Source organism: Guillardia theta (genome assembly GCF_000315625.1).
Source record: "Guillardia theta CCMP2712 unplaced genomic scaffold GUITHscaffold_1, whole genome shotgun sequence".
In the NCBI taxonomy this organism is placed as follows: domain Eukaryota; class Cryptophyceae; order Pyrenomonadales; family Geminigeraceae; genus Guillardia; species Guillardia theta.
This window is the reverse complement of record NW_005434673.1, coordinates 310725-337308: the sequence shown is the minus strand read 5'-3', so window position 1 is coordinate 337308 and position 26584 is coordinate 310725. Positions and strand designations below refer to the sequence as shown.

Below are 26584 nucleotides of genomic sequence, written 5' to 3'. Positions count from 1 at the left end.
TTTCCACATCGACCTGTTCCCTTCTACACGCTCTTCGTACACATTTTATGTGAATCTCTATCAAAACATTTAATGAAGAATTCCCCCTAGCCGAAGTCAACATCATTCCCCTAATTCACCACCAGGCTGCGATTCTCCTTCGTTACCCTCTCCCACAGTTTGACCTTCGCCTCTTGACTCAGCTTTCTCAGCAGCGCCTCCCATGTCCTCGGAGCTCTGATGCCATAGCGAGACGTCAGCATGGCCAACAAGCAAGAACAAACTTTCACGAGGGGTTTACATTGGTTGCTTCTTCTTCTTGACTCGTCTTGCCTCGTGCTGCCCCGCCCGAGTTGAGCATTTCGATGTGCTTTTCTAACACAGGCTGCATGGCAGAGATCAGCGATAGGGCTAACCCGACAGATAAGATACAAGGATCTTGGATGAATCATCGCTGTCATCCATCGAATCCTGAAAGCTAAGAATGAAAACATCCAGCGGGATCTGAAATACAGAGTAAGCTTGATCTGCTGAGTAGCCACAAAGGCATACCTTCTCAGTCTTCGGATGAACTTTCATAATGAGAGAATTCCACTGTGAACAAGGTTACCATCCTCAACACAGATTCCATTCAGGAAACCTGTTCTTGCGTGAGTCCAGGACGTTGGGCCTCCGGCACAAGGTCCATGAAAAACTGAGAAGAAAGCATCAGGAAGCTGTCGACCACTGATTCTTAGATTCTGACCTCGAACAAGCTCTTGCTCGATCCTTCGCATGCTTCGTGTAACTTGGTTAATGCAGGCGACAAAATGGAAATTTGCTTGCTCGCATGTTGAGCTCTACGGGTGCATTTATCCACGACCTGAACGCGTTTCATTGTCAGAAGATCATTCAAGTCTGTCTGACATGACAAACCTCGACAACTTTAGACTGAAAGTTTTCTACTGTTTCTTCTGGTCTCACTAACTTTGCAAAGGCCTGATGATAGGCTATTAGACACAAGGCAAGAGAGGTCCTGATGCACCTTTGTCAGTTGCTCCAGAGAAGCAGTCACTGGATTTTTCATGGTGTCCTGAACACAGTATTCAGAAAGAGACTTGCTGTGTTCGTTTGAGCACCTCCTTTGTGAGCTCCAACAAACTTCCCATCGCTTGAGGAGGAATTCTAGGCTTTCCGTTGGACTCAGCCACAGAGCAAAACGCAGCATGAATCAAGCTGACTCGTCCCTCTGTGTGACAAGCTCGTTCATCACTCGGTGCTCAATAGAAAATCGTCGCTATCACCAGTGGCGGAATGCAATTCCTTGATGTTGGTCGCAAATTTGTTCACGAGCTCAACAGCCTCTGCACTGGGTCCACTCTGGGCATGAGCTTGTGCGGCCCTGGAAGCAACGAAATGAGTAGAAGGATCCAACATGAGCTACTCACTTTTCTCTCTCTGCAATCTCCTTGGCCTGTCGGTCAATTTCGGCAGCCTTGGCAGCTGCAGCTTTGGGGTCCTGATTGAGCTCGATATGCTTGCGGACCTTGGGGAGGATGGATTCTGCAGTATCAGTGCTGTCCATAGCTTGAGCAAAGCAATCCGTGAAGTGATCGAGCTCGATGTGGGTTGTCTGAGGGGGAAGTTTCATCACCATGCTGACCCACATGGGGAGCGAATATTGGCCACGTTGCTCCTCAGGCAGCAGCTCCATGAAGAACGCGAAGAGAGCCTTTGAGGATCCTCCGCAGGCCTCATGCAGCTCCTTGAAGGCAGGTCTGAGTTTCTCGATCTCAACTGTCGCATGCTTTGATCTCGCCACTTGCTGCTCCACAACAGAAATCACTTTAGTGTAGAACACGTCGGCATTGTCTTCCGGCTTAATCATCTTTGCAAACGCCTTCTCCAGCGCCACGTCACTGACAATCACCGGATGTTCCTTGCAGTCTTCAGGGGTCAGTTCGAGGAGGAGGAGCATGCTTTGAGGAGGAATGGGGGGCTTTCCATTGTGTTCCGCAATCTGACAAAACATCATATGAATGAGGTCCAACCTTCCCCCACACATCTTGTGCATTTCTCTGATCTGACTGGTAAACTTGTTGGCTATCTGTTTCGCGTTCACGTTGGCAGGAGGCAGGGCTGCTGAAGGACGAAGAATGATCTTTTCTCTCTTTGTCGTGTTGTACTCATCCGGTTTCTTCGTTTCCGGTCCCATTCCAGGGAGCAAGCGAAGCATCCACATGCTGACGATGCGGAGCTGGCGAAGCTCTTGTCAGCCCAAACAAACTCATCGGGATGTTCCATGAGACCTCACGAGGAGACTCCACCCTCCTTCTCTACTCCTTCTACTATCAACCGTCCTCGACTGTCACTTGCCATCCCTCCATTAGGCTTCATTCCTCAGATTGTACATTTCTATTTTCACCTTGAACTCGGTGCACCCTGCGCTTGTTCAAACATCCATTGGCCTAACAAATGTTGCATTGTCGTACCTCCTTCATCCTTTTGTGTCAAGAAATCTTATCTTGCCTGCTCAAAACTCGCATTTCTTATCCTCATCCTCCTCTTCCCTGGCTCCCCTACCCCATCTCCAGATACTGTACCATTTCTGCTTTCTTCTGCACTATGCATGCTCTTGGTACACCCATCCTCTCGCTCCGCCGGCTTTTGTCAGCCTTCTCCTCATCCTCTTCTCGTCCTTCCTGTTGGCTTCCTCTCGCCCCCTCGCCTCCCTCTCCCTCTCCCTCCCTTCCCTCCCTTCCTTGCTCCATGATCTCTCCCTCTCTTCGACGTCACGCATCGGTTATTTCCGTTACTAATACCATCCCTGTGAAAAACTGAGGCGGGCCTCCATCTTGCTCCGCCCATGTCGGAATCTGGCTTGCGATGGCGCATCGCAGTGCGGCTGTGAGGCGTCAGAGCTCGGGCTCGATGCTCTCTCCCCACACAGACAGAGTGAGCGAAGGCGGCGCAGAGCATGTGGCAAGGGACGGTGCTTTCCTCAACTCTGACGGGAGGGATCAACGCGACCTCACCATCATCGCTCTCCTCGCCCATGCTGAAACCACCCGGGCTCCTCTCAACTCCCTAGTTGTGGTCGATGCACTTGCAGCGACGGGGTTGAGATCTCTTCGCATAGCACGAGAGGTGCAGTATGAAGATCATGCGGAATGATGCTCCTAATGTCTATTTGCAGGTCCCGCAAGTTGGCAAGATTTTTGCCAATGACAATTCTCCAGATGCCTTCAGGTGTCTATGCAAGAACGTAGAGGAAAGCAAAGCTTCGTTAGCTGGCTGTGAAGTAAAATTGCTCACTTCTTGTGAGGATGCAGCCACGTTGCTCACGGACTTGGCATCGCAGAAAGAGGTAAGGAGTTTGCTCAGCTGCTGTATTTTTATCAAACTGAGGGAAATACCTAGTTGGTGGATTTCATCGACTTGGATCCGTTTGGATCACCCATCAACATAGTTCCCTCTGCCCTGAGATGCCTCAAACATGGTGGACTTCTTTCCATGGCCTTCTTCGATGTTCAGGTGTGAAGACTTCTAGGTCATTGTTCAAGCAGAGGATTCTGAGAAAGTACCCTCAGGTTTTGACTGGGTTCGGCCATGGAAGCAGCGAGCTCTGCTTCTCACGTTATGGTGCACAACCACTGAACATGCGATGCTCGAAAGAGTTGGGGATCCGAATCGTAAGAACACACTCGTCTTGCTCCCCGCTTGTGATCCTTTATCCAGGCCCTGGCATGTGTCTCAAAGTTTGCCTTACAATTGGACAGGAATTTAGAGCCCCTCATCTGTGCATATGTGAATTGTTGTGTCCGCATCATCGCTAGGGTAACACATCAAGATCACGAACATGTTTGCGACAGCAAACATGTGGGAAGTCATCACATGGTTTGGAAGTGCACCAACTGCGAGTACTGGGAAATGGTGGGAGCCGATAGCTCAGTCAGCAAGAAGTGTGAAGTTTGTGGAAACCAGGAGAAAGAGCTGGGAGGTCCCATATGGTCTGCAAGTCTGGTAGACAAAAACTTCTTTTCAGTTTGCAAACGAACATTGGAGAAGGTTCAGATGGAGAGAAACATAGCGGATGCAGATAATCTGTCGATTCTTTTCAGGGAGTTGAGTGCAGAATTACCGAATCCATTGTTTTATGACTTCTCATTCTTCTCGAGATGTTCAGCAAGGAGTGACAACAGCTTCGACAGGACCAATATATTGCGTACTATTGAAAAAGCCGGATACAAGGTTTCTCACTCCCACACAGCAGTGAATCTTGCAGTGAAGACTGATGCGCCAAATTCTTTCTTAACACAGATGCTGCAGAAGTTGGTGAGTCCCAGTGGTGTGAAAATCAGGTTCAAACGATGTAGAGACCAGAGTGCAAAGCTGGAAGAACCTCCAGTGCCACGAGGTGAAGGTCAACAGACTGTAGGGCAGTTGGACGTAGTCCCACAGGTCAACGCTCAGCTGAAGGAATGTGAGGGAAAAATGAATCGACGGCAAAGAAGGAAGCTGTTGTTCGGTCAAGGGGAGGCCATGGAGCCATCAAGCCTGCAAGCTAAGTTGTGTGAAACTCAGGCAACGTGCTGCGAAATCACCCACGAACCATGTCTGTTTAGAGTCGGTGGTGACGATGCTGAAAGCAAATTTTTTGAAGCAGTAAGAAATTTCAAACCCGGCGATTCTATCCAGCTAGGTAAAGGATCATATAACATTCGCAAAACAATAAGCAAACCGCTCAAGATTTACGGAATTGGCAATCCATCCGAAGTTGTTCTGATTGTAGAAAAGCTTCCTTTTATGGTTGTTCAGGTGCAGTTGGAGGGGGCACACGCACGAGAAACTCAGGTGGAGCTTTGTAATCTGACCATACGACACTTTCAATCGCACGAGAATGAAAACTGTAATGCCAACAAGAAGCGAAAGGCAAGCTCAACTTGGAATTGCATTGAATTGAAAGGCGGATCCATGGCTTTAAAAGACTGCACCCTTTTTTGTCATTCTCGTTATTGCTGTACGATAGGTGGTAACGGCATTATGGCTGTTTCTCGATCTAACTTTTCAAATTCCCATGGAGGCGGGTTTTGCGTGTGTGGTAAGGGAAATCTAATTTTGGAAGACTCCAAGATATGTCAGACAAGTGGATCAGGTATAGAGCTGAGGGGAATGGGTAGACTTCTCTGCTCGAGGAGTGAATTGAATTCCAACAGAAAGTCTGGATTGTTTCTGCGGCAAAATGCAATCTGTCAGTTGGAGGGTTGTAAACTTTGGCAGAATGGATATGCAGCTATAGAATGCATCGAGACTGCAATGATTCACATCAAAAATTGTGAAGTATGCAAGAGCCAGAAGGGCGGACTGTTTGTGCATTCGAACGGACGCGCTCATATTGAAGCATCACTCATATCAGAATGCAAGTTCGCGGGGGTGCATGTGAAATGGGGAGGAAGCCTGTACATGCGTGACTGCCAAGTGCTACGGGGACGTCAGTGTGGTGTTCTGGTGGAAGATGAACACTCAAGAGCAGAAGTCGATGGATGCACGATCAAGGACAACAGGGGAGGCGGGATGCTGATACAAGCACAGTCTTGTGCTTACCTGGGTGGAAACATGCAGTTCAGCAGCAACATGGGTGAAGCTGACACTTGCAACGTGCGAGTGACGGGTGGAGGAGCAAGACATGAGCTACAAGACGAAGGCTGCAGATGTAAGCTCAACATTAACTTATCCGAAGACCTCAAGGTGTTGCAATAAACGTTCCCCCACTCAGTACAGATCGCCACGCAGCAGAAATTTGTGCTGAGTAGACACTGCAGTTCCTTCATGAGGAGAGTCATGCGGAAAGAGGAGGATCCATCCTCTTCTTGGCCATACCTGCTCCTGTCTCAGCCCTGCACTCCACCACTACATCCGGTCATACCTGATGTAGAATTTCTCCTCCTTGCACGCTGCTCAAGAAATCGGTGGAGCCTCCCTCAGTGGTGGACGAGAGGTACAGGAGAAAAGATGTTGTTGACTGTCTCCCTCTGCGGCTGGTCAGGAACTCATCGCAGTTCATCGCAGACCATCTCACGTCTTGGCGTCGAACATCACCCCATCCGTATGGGGAGCGATGAAGCCTCCTACTCCGTACTCAATGAAGCGCATGTCCTTCACAGTCAACAGTCAATTCATGTTCAGGGAGAGGATACTGCCAGATCACAGGTAGAATTCGTTGAAATCCTAGGGATGGCGGAAGTCGCGAAAGAATGGCATCTGCGATGATTTCCGAGTAGAAGAACCGGCGAGTAGCCTTGGTACAAGCTCAGTGCAAAGGCACAGGGCCCATGTCGCACTCGAAACATACCGACATGTTGTGCGAGTGTGAGTTGCCCTCCAACTTCCTTGCAAGTTGCGCCAAATTCTGATCAATTGTCAAGGATTGCAACACTAAAAGTTGGTTTTGGTTACATCTAGAAAGGGTTCTTCAAAGCATTCTGGAATGTAATAAACTCTGCTCAGGATCTCATTGTCCCTTTCGATAGGAAGTATTGAATCATGAGAATTGGTTGTCACTGATCGGACAAAGATTTCGGGATCGTCGCCCAGATAGAACGCTGCATCCTCTTTATCAAGCTCAATTGCATTTCTTTTTGATTGTTCGCTGAATTCTTCGCCTCCGTCACCATCATCATGATCTTTGCCCTTACGTGTATCGTCTGAATATTCGATGCTCAAAGACGTTGATATGGCCTCTTTCGGGAATTCAAATGCGTTCAGAAAGTTTTCAATCTCCATAGCTTGAAGCTCTACTGCCCCATGCCGTCCCTGCTCATCAGGGATCGCATCACAACTTGATCGTATTTCAACTTTACCCAACTCTTTGTCGAGAGAATTGTCAGCGGCCCGCGGGCCCGGGGGGACTGCCCCCCGGGCCCGGGCCGCGACTCAGTGACTGCGGCCGGGCGGCCGCTCGCCGCCGATTGGACCGTACACACTGGCTCACGGTCTGTGACGGCGGCCTGTGCGACAGTCACGTGTACGGTCAGGCTGATCTCTTCTTTACTGGTCTTCTTTACTGATCTTCTTTACTCAACTTGAAGTTAAGTTAAACATCAGGACAATTAGGACAGGTTACTAGTGACTGATCAGTACGAGGACTCTCACAATGATGAGAGCTGATCAGCAGGCTGATCAGTGCCACCGTTGGCACGGTCTCGGAAGGTTCCGTTCTGCGGCCAGTCACTGGCACCGGGCCCGCCGTCCGGCGAGCAAGCCGGGTCCGAGTCATCTCAGTGAGTCCCGGCTCTTGACTGCTTTGATGGAAGGAAAGCAGGAGCGGGTAGGGTAGTGCAGAATAGTTGAAAGAACGGGTACTTCATGAGGAAAGAAGGGGTGGGGTGGGAAACAAGACTGAGGCGGTGGTCTAGGGGGGTGCGACCTTTGGCAAGTGGTGGTCATGGCATTCGCTGAGATGGGGATGATTGCGAGGAGATAAAACATGGCAGCGGTTACGAATCTTTCGGTGCATTCGAGCTCAATGCACTGAAGCCATCAAAGTGCTCTCGCTCATGATCGCCATATCTAGGTGAAAAAGAGGAAAGAATGAAAGGATCAGGGAAATTTCTCTGCCTGAGCCTGCTGCTTGGCTTCGCGAGATCACAGGCACCGAATGGCCGGGGTATAGATCCAGCAAAGGCAATGTACACCGGGTTGATCAGAAGAATCGGAGATAGGTCGAGCCACGTGGTCAGTTTCGGGCCAGATACAGACAAGCTCTTGCTTCAATTGTGCGTTGATCAAGGGTACTCTAGTCTCGATCCGGCATCAAACTATTACAAATGCGTTCAAGAGTATGTGGAGGTCAGTGGGACAACTCATGGAAGGTCGAATCCATCACTTGGGCTAAGTACCTTCGATTCCATCAATCAAGTTTGGTATCATGCTAATGGAGAGGACGGGTTTGCAAGCGCTTACCTCACCAGCGTTGAGTTGTTGAGGGGTGGAAGCATCGGCCAAGCAGCCATTGACACCACGGACCCTGTCTCCTTCACTCTCTCTTCCACTGAATACAATCGAGCAGATCGAAGCATCTTTGGGGTCGTGACTTATTCTTCAGGGCAGCACTATCTTGTCAAAATTGTCATTAAAACCTGGACTGGAGATTACGTGTACAGATCCAGCAACGACGTGGGAGGGGACATGCAATCTCTTTACTTCCAACACATATATTACTTGTACAATGCCAGTGGAATTGTTCCAGCAATCTCGGCCTTAGAGCCGTCAGAACAGATCTACTTGATGGTCGTAGTAGAAGACGAGCCATACCTCCTTGCGCTCAGAACCGGAATGGACCCAGGAGGTACGTGTCTATGCTTACAGTTGACCGGATGGCAGCATGTTTCTTGACATGATCGCTACAGGAAACCCAAAAGATTGCGGCGATAAAGTACAAACGAGTGTCTGCTCAGAATGCGTTGGATGCTTTCTATGGAAAAGGAGAATTCCAGGGGTGGTTACGGTAAATTCGTTGTCTTTCTTCCTGAAATACATTGTCATTGACTCATATATGCAGTCCATGAAAGTCTACGGACAACTCAAAGAAATCTACACCATGATTCACAACACCAGTGGACATTATTTCTACAAGCTTGAGTTGAACACTGGCAACGTAATGAACGTATACGAGATGGCTTCGTCGGACGTGAGCGTTGCATGGAGTATCTCGTCCTTTGCGCCTCTTGGATTTGGCATGTTAGACCGAACAGACCCCAAAGGAGAATTGAAATTGAACTCATTCTCGTACATGACACGTCAGGTATATGCTTGTTTGAGTTGCACAAGGAGAATGCATCTTGTTGACTTCCTCTCTGCAGAAAGCTCTCAAGAAGAACGAGACAGGGAATATCACCGAGGTAAACCTTGTTACACAAGGATCGTTGAAAACAATCTCTTTCGACAAAGATTTCACAGCGATTTCTCAATTGAACAACATCACGATTGAAGAAGGATTGATCTTTACTGGAATTGAAGCTCAATCTACTACTATTCCTCAGGCCGCATCTATTTATCCTCCCTTTGCGCACATTGATGGAGGTGGAGTTGTCAATGTATTTGGAGGACCTTTTGTAGATACTTCCACCCTCTCTTGTCGGTTTACTATTATTCTGGAGGAATGTCCGTTGAGTCCAGCGGACACTTACTTTCAGCGCTGCAGATTTTCAGCTTCTAAAGTTAAGTTCGTCAATGCCACATACATGATCTGTTACACTCCGCCGTTGTCCTCTCCGCACATTGCTCTACTTCAGGTTTCATTGTCAGGAGTGGTGTGGTCGTTGGAGACTCAACGGTTTGTCTTTTTCACAACGGGAATATCTGAGGTACTACCAAGATACTCAGGGAGTGCAAAAGGAGGAACGGTGGTACAGATCAGCGGAGTCAATATCGATAAGTTGAAATGGAACAACGTGCTGGAACTTGAAAACAGCAGATGTGAGTTTGGGAGTTACCTAGACCCAGGGGTCTACATGTATGACTTACATCCTACCTTCAACCAGGATACTTGCAGGAACGTGACTATTGGCCCAATAACTGAGCTCTATTGTTCTTTCTACTGCAAGACGCCACTCATTCCACACGAGTACTGTTTGACCAATGCACTCTGCCCTCTCCAGAAGTCGCAGACTTTGGATGGCTGTGTGCATCAGTGCAAAGATTTCGTGGCTACATGTCCTACTGGTGACAATTTCACTAAGTTGGGGAAGTGTAGAGCCACTCAAGCCACATTCCAAGACCTCGAGTTCAACCTTCTTTTTGCTGCGTTCCCACAAGGTACAACTTTTAGTGGACACTCTGTGCAATGTGTATCATATTGTTGAGCTGGGTTTTGATACTTTCTGGCAGGTGATGATACCAGTGGGCAAAGAATTCGGTATGGCCTTTTCTTCTACACAGGCGGCGGACCTCCGGTAGTTGTTGGCGCTCAATTCACCCCGGACGTGACAGGAATGGAGATCGAGTTTGACACATCAACAGACCGAGGATCTCGAGGGACCCCATCCGATCAACCAGTTTATCAGACCACAGTTGAACTCTTCACGAACCCCGCAAGCACTTTTGGTGTCGGAGCCTATGTCACTTGGCCCTCAAGATTGAAGATGCTCATTTCTTTCGGTCAGAATCCTACAGTCACATGGAACACTTTCATTCAGTTGAGGCCTTTCACCGTCGCGTCATACCTCGACCCCTACGCGTTTGCGGATGGTGTGTTCCTTGCCAAACCTGTCCCGGAGGACTTGAAACCTCCAACCACTGCGGTCATCACCGCTCCGCTGAGAATGAGTTTCTGCAGCAACTGGACTCTAAGCGGGATCCAGTCAAAAGGTGGAGGAGGACGGGCAATGGGTTATGGTTGGCATGTGGAAGTCAAGAAGATCGACCTCACGACTGGAAATCTTTTGGGATGCCCTGCTTGTGGTTCTGGAAATTGCGACTGTTTGGACTGGGTGCAGAGCTTGAATAACAGGCTTGCGCAAATCCAGGTGGCCCGCATCAACATCGTGTACAGTGATACCATAGCGTCGACAGGAAACACTTTGACGGCTTGCGTTTCTACCACCAAGACGTGCGACTTGCAGCCTGACTACTCTTATACCTGGAAGCTGGTAACCTGGAGCTGGTTGTGGAGCTTATCGAGCAAGTGTGGACCTTCTCCTATTCCTTCTGACTTCTGGACTGCACCAGAGCAATACGTCTATTGTCCTGCAATGAGTATGACTACATCGGACTTGACTGGATGCAATGACAATGATGCCAATACTGTTTGTGCGCCATGGGCTTCAGCTTCTACCCGCATGTACCTGAGTCCGGCACCCGAGGTTCAAATCCTTGGACCTTCTATATTGACTCTGACTGACCTGTTGAGTCCCTTGGTTTTGAAGCTCAGGCTGCTGTATGACAGTGTTCTTGCATGCAATGGCAACATTTCTGTGGCTTTGAAGAATACTTTCAGCACATCAACAGCACTTGGCACTCAAACCTCTACCCTGAACAACCTGATTCGGTACGATTGGCAAGTATACGCAAATTTTTACCAGGCAGAGACACTATCTGTATGTTTTAATCCTCCAACCACCGCTTGTGTGGCAGGCAGCACTCAGGCCTGTCTCTTATATTCAGCCTTCGGTCAGGGAAGCACCTGGCAACTGCCGTCAAATTCGTTGAAAAGTAACGTGTCGTACGTCGTCCGAGCTGTGGCCAGGATCAGCACGGACACATCGCTCTTCCCATGCAGTGCCGTGGGTATCCGCACGAACTATTCCGCTCTCAATCTTGATGCATTCAGTGGGGTCTTCGACTCTTCTACGATGGCAACACCTCGAGGCGGATACAGGAGGGCTTCTAACTACGGAATCGTGATCGACGATTCATCCAGCTCCTCCCAGGCTATCAAAGTGTTCATCAGTGTCGCGAATCCGCTGAAGCTTCCGGGGACGAAGTATCAGTTCAAGTGGGACTGCTATACATGGACAAAAGACATCTACACATACTGGCAACTATCATCCTTTTTTTCTCTTCCACCTGAGATTGTAAGCGCCTGCTCCTGCACGGCTGAAAGGTGCTTCAAGACCTGGAGCGATTTGCAAACTCTGGATTCTCAATCATCCAATATCACTTTGTTCTCAAGGAATATGAATGGCATGTGGAACATCACGATACAGATAGTTGCTACGGTAACAGAACTCTACAACGGCAACCCGTTGCGAACAGCAACCACGGCCGTTCGCTTCACAGTCTACCCAAGAACAGCTCGAGACTATCAGTCTGGGATGCTTGATCCCATCAACAACCTGGTGCTGACGATCGACCCCAGCGTGTTGACTGGCTTCAATGCCTCTGAACATCCCTTCAACTTTCTGTATAACAACTTCATCCCGAATGAGCTTCTTCTTATTCGAGGTCAGTTAGTGGGCACTCAATACTCTTGCAACAGTGGCATTCCAGACTTCAACAGTGACATCAACAATTTTTGCTGGTACCAATGGTAAGTGCTGCTAGTCGTTCTTTTGACACTCATCTGAACTTTTGCATCTACAGGGAAGAGATGAACAATGCAAACTTGAACGACCCGTCAATAAGTCGCTTCAATCAGTACCAGCCTTACTCGAGCGTTGGTCTCTTCGGTCTCAACCCTATTGCAACCAATGCCAACAGCAACTTCTTTGTCAGGCTCTCGTTGGTCAAGGGCAGAGAGTCTCTTGTGCTCCAGCAATACACAGTCGCCTGGACTGAAGTTCAGGTGACGGTGAACAACTTGCCGAGGAACGGTTACATCGACGTATCACCATCATGCGGCGTAGCCCTTGTCACTCCCTTCAATTTCATTGCAGGTATCTTGTTTTTGTTTGTTTCTTCGATGTGAAGCTGATTGATCCTGCCAGTTTCGTGGAATGACGACGCTGATAACTTGCCCTTGTCTTACGCGTTTGCATACCAACGCCCAGGGTGTGATCCCTCGGCAACTCTCTTCACCGATTACACTTTCTCAACGGTGTCTCAAGGCAAGCTCACATACTGCGAGACTGGAAGCCGCTGCTCCGCTGCTCCTACAGACCCTTCTTGCTCGTTGGTGCAGATTCAGCTGCGAGTGAAGGACGTATTCGATGCAACTCAATATCAGACAGAAACAGTTGATGTTTGGAAGACTCTGTACTTAGGGACTCCTGATTTGGTTTTGAGTCCTCAATTTACTCAGTGCAACGCGTTCCCTTTGCCGCTCATGTCAACGTTGCAAGATCAGCTTCTCGGCAACATCAAGGTGTCTGGGTTTGTGTCCCAATCAGGTTCGGATGCTGTCTCGAGTATGAGATTGTATGCCTCGATGATCAATCAAGCTAGCTTACAGGCATCGTACCGCATGGATCTCTCTCGGCTTTTTGATGATTTGTTGAGCTTCAACTTGATCTCATACACGTCGGACTCCCTTGAGCAACTGTCTTCCGTGTATTATGAGACTTTCGCTACAGACCAAGGCCTCAATGCCTTGTGTGATTCCACATCAACTGAGGTTTACAGGATCCTCAACACCCTTCAAAGCATCATGAGTAATGCGAAGAACGCCAAGGTGAAGCTGAGTGATTCCGTTCTGTCCAACTACATTGCTGCCTCCTCTGCTGCTTTATCTAGTCTCTCCAACCCGAATTGCCGTCCAAACCTTCTGAGACGTACAAGGAAGCTTCAAGCTCTGACCAACTTTGAGTCAAACATCCTGGCTGCGTCGAACTTCGCGGCGTCCACTCTAGACTCGTTCTGCGCCCTCAAACTTGAAGGGCTCAACGGTGACGAGAAGGAGGTCGTGATCGAGAGCTCCACTATCACATACGTCTTCCGAAGGGCTTCGGAGCAAACGACCTCCGACTTCAGCATGACAGCTCCTGCGTACGCAACAGCCTCCACTTCACTCTGTGGTGACACCAAAGTCACTGTGCTCAATGGTTTGGGTCAGCAGAAAGTTGACATCTGTGTAGCAGTGTTTCGATACAATCCTGTTAACTACAATGCTGCAACAACTGCATCAACCGATTCAGATGGCACTTCTCAGGGGCTTTACGGAGTAGAATGGCCAATCAACAAGAAGGTTTGTCCTGTAAAGTGAGTTTTTAATCCGTTCAAAACCTTGTACGTGACCTCCTTCCAGGGTTCTGGTGAGGTATGCAGGCTCCGGCATCCAGCTGAATGCGGATTTGAGGATAGACTTCGATCTCTCGTTTGATACAACAATTGTACGGAACTGGTTTCCCCCGACCAAGTCTGCATTTTCCGCACCTTACAACATGCTTGCGTATCATGACATATTCTTTGCCGGAGTGTGTGAGCAGGTGAAGAAACGTTCACCTCTGTCTCGTTCCAGCCTTGACGCACGTTCTTTCAGTGGGCGCAGGGACAAACTCAGTCTTCCGGAAGTTGGGTGGAGTCGGATTTTGCCAATCACACGCTGATCTTCGACTCTTCTGGGAATCCAATCAACCAAGATGGGTACTACTCGGCCCCTGAGGCAGACGCCTGCATCAAGGTCCACACCTATGGCGTTGAACCCGCGCCGGAGAAGATAGCAGGAGGAAGGTGAGAGTCGAGAATCGTGCCCTCTGTTGAAATCACTTTTTCCTTGTCTTTCCCTCATAATCCCTCTGTCCTCCTCACAAGCGTTCCAGGGTCGGATGTTACTTCACCAGCGCGGACAGGACGAAGGCGATTTCCAAGGGCCTGACGCCGCAGGGGATCTACGGGATCGTGACGGAGCGATCAGACTGCCAGGGCCTCCTCAGTTCCACCAGCAGTTTGCGGTCAAGCATCGACTTCAATGTGGGACAGTTGGAGTATGCAAGGGGAGGAGTGTATCCAGGTACGAGGAAGGTGTGCGATCGCTGCGGAAAGTGCGGCGGGTACAATCAGTGCCAGCAAGGTAAACAAATGAGAAATTGGAGCTGGCGAATGAAGTGATTCATTTCAGGTTGTATGAATGAGTTCCCAGCAGTATACTTCGATGATGTCTGCGGGTTTTGTGGTGAAAAATGCTTGACAAACTGTCCACAATACACGGTCTCTTCTTTGCCACATCTGACCCGACCTCATGCTTTTTGTGTCTGCAGGCTAGTCAGTGTCCTTTACTGCTCATCGTCTTCTTGTCCAAGCAGGTTACTCAATATAAACAATATCAGTTCTCAGTAGGCGCTTGTCCTACCGGCACTAGCACCTGCGTCAAGGCACCATGTTCGGGGCCTTCCTGCTTCGATGTCAAAGTGACCACAAGGAGTGTAGATTCTCGATCCTTTGCGGTCAACGAAGACACTCCCTACATAATGTCTAGCGGAGAGCTCACGCTCGTGGGCTCCCAGCCTACCGTCGTCCTCGAGCTCTGCATGATCAACACGGCATGCGCCAACTACCTCTGGGAGGCCGGAAAGGACTTGGGCAAACCCCCGCGATGCCGAGACCTGATCTCCAACGTCCCCACCTGTGCCCAGCAGTGTGGGTCGTACTTTGACTTCCTGGACGGTTCGATTTTCTGTGCAGGTGGAGCCATCGAAGTGCCCAACGGGCTAACGATCTGTCAGAACCAGAACAGCAACTCTGTGCCCGGTCATCCGGCTTCGTCCTCGTTTGTCACGTGCAGGGGAACTAGATCGGCTGTCAGTGCCGCCCTCAACGGCCTCAAGTACATCCCCCCTAAGCTCTTCTCCTCAGGCAAACCCGCCAGGCTCTTCCTTGTCTTCCGCATGACACTCGACGCCTTCGACCCGGTCGTCTACAGGAAGGATCTCAACATCACCGTGTACCCAGTCAACTCCCCTCCCGCTGTTGACGGCACCACCGTCTTCCGAGTGCAGGAGGACAGGCCTGCTGCGCTCACTACGATCGCCAACGCTCCTATATCAGCCGTGTGGATCACCGACGATGCAGGATTTCAAGACGGGAACCAGATCTCAGTGACGCTCCAGGCGCTCAAGCACGGCAGCATCAGCATCGGAGGCTCCAGGTTGTTCCCCGTCTGTCCAAGATGTCCCGGAGATCAAATCATGATCGTCACTTCCATCTTGTGTAAATGTTTGGCCGGTAGCCCAGCGCTAATTCCATGGTACGTTGTGAACGAGCAGCTGTCTCTGATCAGCTCTATCACAATCATGAACACTACGGGGCTTGGAAATCTCGAATATATCTCTGGTCCGAATGTAAATAATGTTGATGACAACATCCAAGTTGTTGTCAATGACAACGGATATTCGGATCAGAACAAGACTACTAGGGCTGCCACCGATCTCAGCAAACCGCTATCGAATTCGAAACAGCTCACTCTGAATGTTGACGACGAGAATGATCCTCCTGTCTTGATCCTGCAAGAGTTTGTAATGATCATCCAAGGTCAGTCATCCAAACTTGAAGGCGGTCACATGGAGGATTTCGATGTGCAACAGTATTTGGCGCCAGGGTCAACCACAGCCAACACCAACTACTCTCTGCAGGTGTCATGTGACGTAGGCAAAATCAAGATGAACTTCGCTGACACGAGCTGCTTCGTGCAATTCAGACCGATCCTCAATGTCAGCACTCCGCTTGTGATAGTCAACGTCGATGCCCGAGTCACTTCAGCTCAGTTTGTTACGAACAAGTACGGGGTCATGATGTCCGGTCAGAAAACTTGCCTGTCAGCGGCCGGTCAGCAAATCAACGAATGCTCCAGGTTGCCATACCTCAAGTTTCAGACTGCTCCTATCCTGTCCCAGTTGCTCTCGTACCCTTCAGCTACTCTCACTCTGCGTATCTACAAGGTGAACTGCATCGCGGAGAGCTGCTCAGTAGACTGTGTAGACCAAGGGGTGACTGGCACCAACAAGCCAGTGTGTTGTCCACAGCAGTGTGTAACTCAAGGGACAGTGACCTTGAACATGGTCTCTTGCTCTTTTGACAACACCTTGACCTACGACCAGACCAAAGTGCTTGATGTTTCCTTCCCTCCCGTCCAAGTCAGTCAACTGTACATGACGAACAGCATTGAGACTTGGATGGAGTTTCCGTTGAACATGGACCTGGTCAAAGCTCAGGTGGCTAAGGATGGTCTTCTCTGCTTCAGTCTCGTTCCTGACCGCAGTATCAACGAGACTGTGTTCTTCTATAGCTCCGATCGCCAGGACCCAACAACCGATCCGAAGTTGGGGGATGGTTGGCCATACCCTCCTAATGCTGAGCTGATCCTCGTGCGAGGGCGATCCTACAACTGCACCGGATCAAGTTGCTCACTGGACTGCTCGGGAGGCGACGGATCAAACATCTACAGCAAGGCTTGTCAAAACACCAAGAGCAACGACCGAGGAACTGCTCCTTGCGTGATTGAGGTGGCCGCTGGCTCAGGGATTGGAGACTCGAACTTGCTCTTCAGCACTGACATGATCACCATGAACTCGCTGCTAAACGAAATGACATTCGAAATGAAATCAAACTTCAGCAACGCTGAGGGATCGAACAAAGTGAACATCTCATTCGCTCTCAAGGACGAGAGGGCAGTGTACAACACCATTGACAACAATGGTTGGTACCAACCGAGTGAAGTTGCAAGGTACACTGCAAGAACCAATGTCTCCATCATATCGATTCCGATCAAGACTGACCCTCTGCCTGTGAAGATGATTCCAGTTTACGATGAGCCATGGCTACAAGATCGCCTCAACAATGGGCTCCTTCCTGCCTATGTCATGTTGGAAGATTGTGGGAACCGACCAGTTCAGGATTGTGAAAACTGCGACGGTGAATGTCCGACGAAGCTCAAAGTGTCGCCATCGTTGTCACTAGGCGAGACTGCGAAGGGCTTGTTCACAGTAGAGATATCCAGCAAGCTGGGTACGATCACAATCCCGAAGAGCAAGAGGAAACTGCTGTCTTTCTCCAAGGGGAGTGGTTACCGTGACCGCATTGTCCGCTTCGATGGCTACACTGACCACATTCGAGACATCATTCAGAGCCTTATGTACTACACGCTGCAGGATCAAAGCATCCAGTACAAGAATCAGTACGTTGGAAAGTGCTCTAGACCCTGCTTCCTCTCAGACATCGGCCCTCCTGCCTTCTTGAACACCAAGGAAGCAGCAGGTTGCGAGCAGTCTTGCTCCCAGTATATCTTCAACCGCGTCAATGACTTCAACAAGAGTATCAACCCGTCGATGGAAGATGCCAGCTATGTGTATCTTGAAACTCTTGTTATCACCTTCGAAGACAATGCAGTCACAGGAATGGGCACCAAGGGTTTTGCTCAAGTTCTCTTGTACAACTTCTACACGCTGGCTATCAACGATCGGCCTTGCATCATCTTTGGAAACACAGTTTCCGACGGTTGTCGCCAGCGATGTGCGACGAGCAACCTTGCAAACAAGTGCAGCCCTGTATTCAACAACGTTCGAGATGTTGTGACTTCGGCTGGAAACCCTTATGATCTTCTGGCCAACATCACAGTCAATTACCTGGAGGATGATCAAACTGCCGTCAGGCTTGGGTGAGAATCTCTTTGCTGCTGCTTCATGACCTGTATATGACTCGTGCTTACAGAGGTTTGGTGACGAAACCCATCGACTTGTATGACTCCAGTCGAATCGAATGCATCAACCTGCTGACTGCCGAGCTTGCAAAGCGAGGAGAGTCGTACACGTTGCCGACATGGGTGTCAGATTGTCCGCAGTTGAACGTGAAGATCTCAGCTCTGAAAGGAGAAGTAAGTCTTTCCCTAGGGTAACTTCAAGTCTGATTCTTTGCAGGTTTCCCTCAACAACAGAGAATACCTCTACATCTACGTCGGTGGTCAGTCTCAGTTTGCGCAAGAGATTGCATTCATTGGCCATCCCATCGATTGCAACATTGCTATGAGGATGATCTCGTACAAGATGGGCACCAATCAGCAGAACTTCAACTCCAATAGAGGAATAGAGACCGTAAGCGCACCTGCCAACCAGTCAAGAGCCTGTTGATCTTTTGCCTTCAACAGGTCACATTCCAGATAAGCGATCAGGGTTACAGCGGTGGCGATCAGACTGGCGAATTCGAGGGATCGTCTCAGACATCGACGGTAAGCTCTCGTGCCTCACTGCCTCCTGCCCAGCTGACTCATCGCGTTCTCTCTAGATTGTGATCAACATTCTGATCCAACCCGTCAACGACCCCCCGGTCATCACCCTCCCACGAATCACCGACCCGATCGCCTTCGACGAGGGAGTCTCCCCTCTACTGCAGTCCAAGTGACTTCCATCTCCTCTTGCCGCCTCCCCTCTGACCTTCTCTCCCTCAGAGCAATCCCCTCAGGCCCGTCGGGGCTCAACGTCATCGACGTGGACGCCTTTGAGTGCGGCTCCTGCACCATCCAGGACGGGACCTTCCCAATCTCTCAGAAAGCCACGTGACAGTCCTCTGAGTTTCCCATGCTCCATTGACTCGACTGCAGGTGTGAGAACTCAGTAGATCCTGTGACGAAGCTTGAGGGAGAGTGGATGGTAAGAGCCAGGGCGCGAGGAGTGTTCGGCCTCCTGACCTTGTCTTTCTCCTCCGTGTTGTAGGACGGATCCATCACCGTCCAGACCTCCGTGATCTTCGGCAGGTTGACCATCGTTTCTCAGTCCGAGCCCGGCATCATCCCCCTCTCCGATGCCATGAAGAGCCAGCTGGAGTTCTGGGAGGACCCCAGCTGTTCTGAGATCACGTTCGTGCTCCCCTGGACGGCAGGCAGCCTCTTAACTCCTTCGGCAGGTGTCATAGCTACATCACTGCTGATTCCTGTGCCGGCGCGAATGGCTGTACATGGAACGGCAAGGGATGCTGGTGCCGCAAGGTTGCCCTTGCCCGCTCTCTCCGGCCGCAACGACACTGAGGTTTGAGCCGTCAGGTGAATCCGGGCAGCCAGTGCAGAACTCTCAAGTTCCGGGGCCCGAGCGTGGCAGTCCAGGAGGCCATGCGTGTCTTGCAGTGAGTGCTTGTCCTCTAATGAGCCCAGCGCCTTACGTCCCCTGCCTTCCCTTCAGATACAATCCCCGACCCTACTTCAACTACCTCACGTACCAGGAGCAAGAGGCCTTGACAGTGTCAGCATCAGATCAGGTGTGGCCGGATAACGCGACCTCCTACCAGTACTACTGCGGAACTCCTGCCGCAACGTGAGCATTGCCGATTCCTCGGTTGGAGACCTGACGGTTCCGAGCAGTTTTGACTTCGCTCCCATCGAAGGCTCAATCGGGATCTCTATTCGTCCCATCAACAACAACGCCACTGTCGGCTTCTTTCCAAAGGCTGCGAACTTGGGGTTTGAAAACCCGCCTATCTGTGAGGGCACAAGAATCTGCTACGACGACTTCGCGTCCTGTGTTGGTAGGGTTGTAGTGTACGAGGATCAACCTCTTGACTCTAATGTTCAGGGATCCAGCAAGGGAACATTGAGGGATGGACCACAGAAGGACTTGCGGGGTTGTCGTTCTACGGGTGGACAGGCGATGCCGTGTCGCAGGAGGGGGAGCAGCATCTTTATCTTCACACCATCACTTCGAGCCCCGTGGCTGCCGTGACGCAGAACGTGTCAGGTTTCAGTCTGGGGTACGAGTACACCCTCAGTCTGATGGTGTCTGCGCGTAACGATCGTGATCGAGGGACTATGCTCAACGTCAGCCTGATAGAGAACCCGGTGGCTGGGAACATGTCCCTGACAGCCTTTGAACGAGCCGTTTGGCTGCAGAACTGGTCTGTAGGCCTGGTTGCAAACACGTACACGGCAGGGAGGCTCGGGGTTGACACGTGGGTACCTTGCAGAGCATGGTGTGTGCTGTCTGCCCAGCAAGATCGAGTGAATCCCGGCACGGCATCGGTGCCCTTTGCACAGTTTCAGCCAATCACATTCATCGCCCACAGCCCTATGTACGCGATTCGAATGCGATCAGAGCAGACCAATGGAGGTAATCAGATGGTCTACGTGGACGACCTGAAGCTCGAGTGCACGAAGATCTATATGACCGAAGACACTTCTCACTACCTCCAAGGTCTCGATGTGGTCGACCCGGACATCACGCCATACGTGCTTGAATGGGTCAAGACAAGGGCCAACCCCAACATCTTCTTCGATCTCGAGGTCACGGCCCTGCAGGGCACGTTCAACCTCCTTGCCCCCGACGACTGTCAGATCATGCCTCCCGTCAACAACCCCAACGAGGCCTTCGAGCCCTCCATCATCATGACAGACCAGCAGCGCATCGCCTACGGCATCAAGTGCGGGGTCTCGGCCTGGGCCAACAAGACGACCTTCCGCTCGGTCTGTCCTGACATCTGCCTCGGGTGTAATCCCCCAGTACCCTTCACCTGGGTAGGTCAAGGGACTCCCGTGTCTCCTTGCATGCGCCTCCCCCTGTTTGACGTTCAGTTCAACCTCACCACAATGGTGCCCGCAGCTGCAGGAGAGACTCTCAAAGCACAGAAGATTATACCGACCGCGCGTGTGTTCATGACAGGGACTGCGCAGAACCTTTCGGACGTGCTGAAGAACAACATCTTCTACTTGGGAAACAGCAACTTCAACACGGACAACATCGGCCCCGAGACTCTTCGGTTCCGGATCAACGACCGTCAGAACGTCGAAGTCCCTCTCCCTGGAGGAGTGATTCCCTCCACAGACTCGCTGAGGACGCTGCAGGTTTCCGTCCTGGCTGTCAACGACCCACCAGTGGTCGGCATTCAGAACTCCAAACTTCAGATGTACGAAGGAGACGTTCCAGCCCTTGCAGGCATTACTGTGACTGATGTCGACATCGACGAGCAGAAGTGTAAGGACGGAGTGTGTTCGTCCAGCCCTGGAGTTATCCAGGTGCAGTTCATAGCCAACAACGGGACATTCTCTGTCGACCCTGCTCTGTCAGTGTACGCTTTCAACAGCCTTAAGAATCGAGATTATGGGGATCCCTCTCGGGGCATCTACTCCGAGCCCGACGTCTACGAGTGCATATGGAGGAGGTGGTGTGACGACGAGACAGTCTCTTCTTCAGGGCAACAGCTCGGCCTCAGCTACGACTCTCCTTGCGCCATCGTGCCGCAGTATCAGACCTTGTCCCAGTGCGTAAACGAGAAACTTCCCTTCTGCGTCTTCGTTCGAAGCATCCTCGATCCCGTCACCCGCAGCTTCACCGTGTGCAAAGATTTGTTGAACAGGAAGGCGGCCGAGCAGGGACTGACTGACGTTCTTACTTCTTCCGAGATCAATACGTTGGTGCAGTTTCAAAGTCGGTTGGTATTCTCCGCAAAGAGCAAACCCATCGTCTTCACCAGCTCTAAGTTTCTTGTCATGTGGAGCACAGCCAGTGCACTTAGGCAGACACTGAAAGATTCCTCGGTCTCCTACCAACCCGACCTCTACTTCAACGGTAAACTTTGTTGAGGCCTCCTTGCGGTATGATTCTGACCCGTCAAACCTCAGGAAACGAAAAGATCGTCGTCAAGGCCAACGACATGGGTCGCACTGGCATCCGGTTCCCCTGCCCAGTCCCCACGGACCTGCCAACCAACCTCCACTTCGAGCACTGCAACAAGTCCTACCCCTATGTTGCGCAAGAAGCCAAGAAGGAGATCGCTGTCACTGTGATGCCGATTAACAACAAGCCCTACATCATCATGCACGACATGTTCGGCCGGCCTATCGCCGGGATTCAAACCATTCAGGCGCAACAGAACATCACCATGCACCTTCCTTACTTCCAGATTGTCGACGTGGACTTCAATCCGCTTCAAAGTATGACGATAGAGATCTCTGTGAGGTCTGGTGGTGTCTTGTCGTTCAACGCCTCCAAGGTACCGAACCTCGACGTCTTCGTGGCCGTCGGCGGGTCAAAAGTCCAGGCGACGGGCAGCCTGCAGGACATTAACGTCTTGATGATGATCTTGCAGTACAAGAGTGACCCCCAGATGATCGGGGTGGAATCTATGCTGATTCAGGTGGACGACCAGTCCCCTTGCAATCCCTACTGCTTCAAAGGAGGAAATTCATCCACCCTCGTCAAGGACATGGCTGCTGGGCCAGTTCTCCTTGCTCTCGAGATCTTTGTCACCAAACCCCCAACCTGCCAGTACCAGACTTGCTCTGAGTGCATAAACCAGCTGGTTGAGCCTTGTGGTTGGTGCCCCTCCAGCTGCGGTGGAGCGGGGAAGTGTCGAGACGCGCTTTCCTTCGGAGGCAAACCATTTTACGGCTACTGCGAGCCTCTCTGCATTGCAGGTCGATGCCTTCTCTGGAACATGTGCGAGTTTCCCTTGGACAGGTCTTGGATCCGAGGCGCTGTGGGAGCTCCGTTGCTCTTCATCGCTATTGTCACCTTTCACCTCCTCTTCATGTGGAGCAGGAAGATGCATGGCAGTCTGCCGATTTACATCCTGAAGACGGTGACCTGTCGGAGGTTGCCTGCGATTCTCCTGACTTTGTTCTTCTTTCCAGGGCAAGCAGCTGCTGATCGATGGCAGGAAACTGAAGCTGCTCCCTCCCGAGACAGCCTCGAACCTCCAAATCTTCTACCTTGGCGTGCTTGTTGTGCTGGGCGCGATGATCCCTTCCATCCTGAGTTACGTCCTCGTACAAAAACCGATCAACTTGGCTCTGGGAGAAGCCGAAATCTTCACTTTGCTCACCGACAGCTGCTCAGTCTTCTTCACCGACAAACCGCAAGGTCCATTAGGAAACGAGCAGGTCCGACTTGCTTTCCTTTCTCCCCTGCCCTTCACTGAACCCTTGCCACAGGTCACCCTGTATGCCTACATCACTGCCAACGGAACAGGGGGCGTTTCAGGCGTCATGACAAAGGTGGACACTTGCGCAAACGTGCAGTCGCTTCAGGTGATCAATTCGCGTCCGAGTTCGTCCAAGTACAATGGCTACAAGTGCGATGTCGTCTTTGAGATCCCTCAGCCCATCGACAGGACGCAGATCCCTGCTCTCAAGATCATCAACACGGGTCAGAAGAGCACTACCATCACCCAGACATCTGCTCTCATCCTCGATCTCGGCTCGAGCAGCTTGACGGTAGAAGGAACGATCATCAAGTTGAGTCTCTTCAATTCCAAGGCTCGTCTGTTCCAAGCCAATGTCACGGCTGGACTGATCTCAATCCGTAACGCTTCCTTTGACCAAGTTCAGATCTCAACCGTCAATGCTGACGTCATCATGAGTACAAGTGACGATGAAAAGATGCAGATTCAATCTATGGTGAGCGTGAAGCAGAGCGAGAACAAAGTGTGCCTCGTCTCAGCCCTGCCGACTGTCCTCACAGATTCCTTCTCATACAAAGATCTGTGCGACATCTCCTGTCGGAACGTGACAACCAGCGTAAAGTTGAACAGGTTCGAGCTGCAGAACCTAGGGCTCTCCCCCACTGCAACCGTCTTCAAGAACATCACCTCTGTCGCATGCATGTGGAGTTGCAGCAAGTACAGCTCTGGTACTCTCCTCCCCTACAGGAAGAGCCCCGAACCTGGTCTGCAAGTGCGGTACGTCGACCTGACATCGGAGACAGGAGAAATTCAGTACAGCACGATCTCGGAGACAAGGCTACCGCCCTTCGCAGGCAGGGGCACGCTCGATCGCTACTACGTCTACGACGGGCTCAACGGCAACCGAACTGTCGGGTTGTCGCCTTCCGGCCTAGACGGTTTGCAGTCGGTCTTCAATCCCGGAGGAGCCAACCGACCGACGGAGGACTGGTTTGAGATCAACCTGCAGGGGCCCGGAGCCCCCTTTGGGAAGTTCGTGTGGGTGTCTGACCCGCGCTACCTGGTCTTCACTCGAGAGCTTCTGGAGATCCTCACCTTTGGGATTGTCGTCCCCTCCAGCACGGCCGTGTTTGTCAACTTTGTGCCTTCACCATGCCCGTATTTCGATTCCTCCTCTGCCCCCGAGCAGTTACCGGCTGGAACTGTCACTTTCGGAGGCAACCTGGACGCGTACGGCAGGAGCATGTTGAGCTCCAAGTACCCAGGAAGTGCGCGCAGACTGATGCAGGCCAAGATCCCTGACGAGCTGAACGCCAACTACATCAAGAACGCTTATTCGATCTTGTGGACTGCTATCGGAGCCAACGAGCTCCCTTCCACTTCCTTCCTTGCTTACAGTGAGCCGGGCAAACCCTTCATCGTGTTCAAGACCGACCCCAAGACAGGAGACTACTCGATGGTACAGGAGAGCTACTCGACCCGCCCGATGTACTTGGTCTTCCTGGTACTGGCCATATGCATCCCTATCCTCGTCGCTCTCTCCCTGGTCTACTCCATCCTGAGACTCGCGAACCGGGAGATCCTGGACTACCGCAGGATGCTGCGGGACAACACAACCGCCCAGAGGAAGCTGCTGCAGAGCGCGCACACGAGTGGGGACGACGCAGAGGAGCAGAATGTCTCCAACGACCTCTCGATCGCCGACGAGGAAGAGATCGTGAAGCAGACGAGCTTCTTCTACTTCGTGGAGCTGCAGCTCTTCGATCCCAAGGAGTCCAAGTCTGTCCAGCTCACCTTCTTGGTCACGCTCTTCCAAGTCGCGTTCGCTTGCGTCCTCCTGCTTCCCATACTCCTGCTGGGCATACAGATCGACTCCGCCAAGGACAAGTTCATTTGTCCTCAGGCTGCAGACCCGGCCAAGTGCCGGGCTAAGATGAGCTCCTACACTCTGATCTTGAACCTCCTCGACGCCGCCCTGCTAGGAATCTTCATCGCCGAACTCATCGCCCACTACACGACCATCAGGATGAACAAGTTTCGGCGCATCTTGAGAAGGATCTTCTACATCGCTCTGTCCATCGCTCTCGTCATCTCCCTCACTTACGCTTGCGCCGTCATCGTGTGGATCTGCCTCGGCATTCTCTTTGACACTGCCAGGTTCTGCCCGTACGTGACAGCGATAGCAGGATTGTTTGTCGTCGTCTACCGCAGGTACTCCAAGTCCTCCATCATCAAGAAGCGCATTGTCCGGGCGATCGACGATAAGATAGCAAGAGTGGCTCCTGTCTTGTCAAGGGGTTTCAACACAGATCTTGTCGCGATCCTCTTGAACCAGAAGGTCTCTCAACCTCCCTTCCTCCTGTGTTGCGGTCTAACCGTGATTGTTGCAGGCCGCGCGGCTGAGGCACAAGTTGGGCCATTCGCGCATCAGGATCCTCCAGCAGTGCATGATCACCTTCATCGTCCTCGCTGTCCTTGACGCCTTCCTCCTTGTCTGCTTCGCCTCCTTCACGGCGGTCAGCACGACCCTTTACGGAGTCATCAACACAGGTCTGCACCAGATCGCATGTCCCCTGCGACTCATCCTCCTTTTTCTCCAGTTGTCATCGCCATCGCCCTGGCGTGCGCGGACGCGTTTCTGAACCGTCGGATGGACAAGCAGATCGAGTTCTCGCGCATCTCTGATAAGACGGAAGAAATCATCCGAGAGTCGCGCGAGGCCCTCAAGTTTGTCCTTAGGCAAGTTCAGATCGGATCGCAGATGGTGCAGATGCTGAAGGAGCTGGCGGCGGATGCCAACTATCAGAAGCAGGTGCAGGAGGAGGAGGTTGACTACAAGATGCACAGGGACGCTGCGAAGAAAGTGATCTTTGCAGAGAAGATCACCAACTACGGGAACCGCATCGGTGTCGAGGTGGATAGGGAGGAACTTTCTTCCCTCTCGGACTTCAAGAGCATCTCGACCAGTAGCGAGGGCTCTGAGGAGGAGGAGGAGGAGCAGGACGCCATGAGCGTCGACTTCGAGAAGAACTTGGTCATGGGAGAGCAAGAGCTGCCTGAGAAGGCCGGGCGGTCGGGCTGGAACGAGAAGGTGGAGGAAGCGTTCAGGGACGGTGAGGAGGACGAGGAAGATGCCGACACTCTGATCCTGCTCTTGGACGAGGACTTTGACGTCGAGACACTTCGAGATGAGCTCGGGAAGCAGCTGGACTGCGATCCTGAACGCATCATCTGCTGGGAAGTAGATGAGTAGGAATGTAAATTGAATGTCATGTAAAGCTTTTATGAGAAGGAAATCTATGACCGTCTGAGCGCGGCCTTTTCTCTCAGTGAGCGGGCGGTCCGGGCCCGGCGGAACTCTCAGGCCCCGGGAATTTGG

The 26584-nt window shown here is 51.4% G+C and overlaps 4 protein-coding genes across 4 annotated transcripts; 2 read left to right on the top strand and 2 right to left on the bottom strand.

The window, feature by feature from the left end:
- Positions 1-110: 110 nt before the first annotated feature.
- Positions 111-2173, bottom strand: GUITHDRAFT_99000 (hypothetical protein; the record flags this gene model as incomplete). The annotated part of the gene is made up of 11 exons (XM_005842144.1): positions 111-216; positions 270-364; positions 412-483; positions 532-573; positions 620-673; positions 725-841; positions 895-957; positions 1004-1051; positions 1098-1207; positions 1263-1360; positions 1407-2173. The coding sequence occupies 11 exons, from the start codon at positions 2171-2173 to the stop codon at positions 111-113; spliced, it is 1572 nt and encodes a 523-aa protein (XP_005842201.1).
- Positions 2174-2844: 671 nt separating this feature from the next.
- Positions 2845-4583, top strand: GUITHDRAFT_98999 (hypothetical protein; the record flags this gene model as incomplete). Its single annotated transcript, XM_005842143.1, has 7 exons — positions 2845-3105; positions 3155-3325; positions 3379-3492; positions 3549-3650; positions 3697-4293; positions 4342-4441; positions 4543-4583. The coding sequence occupies 7 exons, from the start codon at positions 2845-2847 to the stop codon at positions 4581-4583; spliced, it is 1386 nt and encodes a 461-aa protein (XP_005842200.1).
- A 1128-nt stretch (positions 4584-5711) lies between these two features.
- Positions 5712-6799, bottom strand: GUITHDRAFT_91345 (hypothetical protein). Its single transcript, XM_005842142.1, has 6 exons — positions 6415-6799; positions 6311-6367; positions 6167-6256; positions 6038-6114; positions 5885-5990; positions 5712-5838 (listed from the first exon to the last, which is right to left on the bottom strand). Exons 1-6 carry the CDS (start codon positions 6739-6741, stop codon positions 5731-5733), a joined length of 765 nt encoding a protein of 254 aa, XP_005842199.1. The 5' UTR covers positions 6742-6799; the 3' UTR covers positions 5712-5730.
- An 845-nt stretch (positions 6800-7644) lies between these two features.
- GUITHDRAFT_98997 (hypothetical protein) lies at positions 7645-26458 on the top strand (the record flags this gene model as incomplete). Its single annotated transcript, XM_005842141.1, has 29 exons — positions 7645-8305; positions 8367-8464; positions 8519-8761; positions 8820-9774; positions 9847-11986; positions 12040-12332; positions 12384-13593; positions 13640-13820; positions 13874-14064; positions 14154-14404; positions 14453-14541; positions 14592-17983; positions 18037-18199; positions 18243-18416; positions 18470-18550; positions 18607-18719; positions 18770-18877; positions 18923-18971; positions 19035-19177; positions 19225-19306; positions 19361-19440; positions 19497-19628; positions 19676-19839; positions 19887-21872; positions 21926-22884; positions 22937-23185; positions 23237-25543; positions 25596-25755; positions 25806-26458. 29 exons carry the CDS (start codon positions 7645-7647, stop codon positions 26456-26458), a joined length of 17307 nt encoding a protein of 5768 aa, XP_005842198.1.
- Between the last annotated feature and the right edge of the window lie 126 nt (positions 26459-26584).

Excerpts from the sequence above, each read along its gene's own strand:
- GUITHDRAFT_91345 (XM_005842142.1), bottom strand. The coding sequence starts at position 6,741 with ATGGAGATTGAAAACTTTCTGAACGCATTTGAATTCCCGAAAGAGGCC. Across the intron at positions 6,368-6,414 it reads TTGAAGAACCCTTTCTAGAT|AATTTGGCGCAACTTGCAAG; the intron begins GTAACCAAAACC and ends ACAATTGATCAG. Across the intron at positions 6,115-6,166 it reads GATTTCAACGAATTCTACCT|GACATGCGCTTCATTGAGTA; the intron begins GTGATCTGGCAG and ends TTGACTGTGAAG.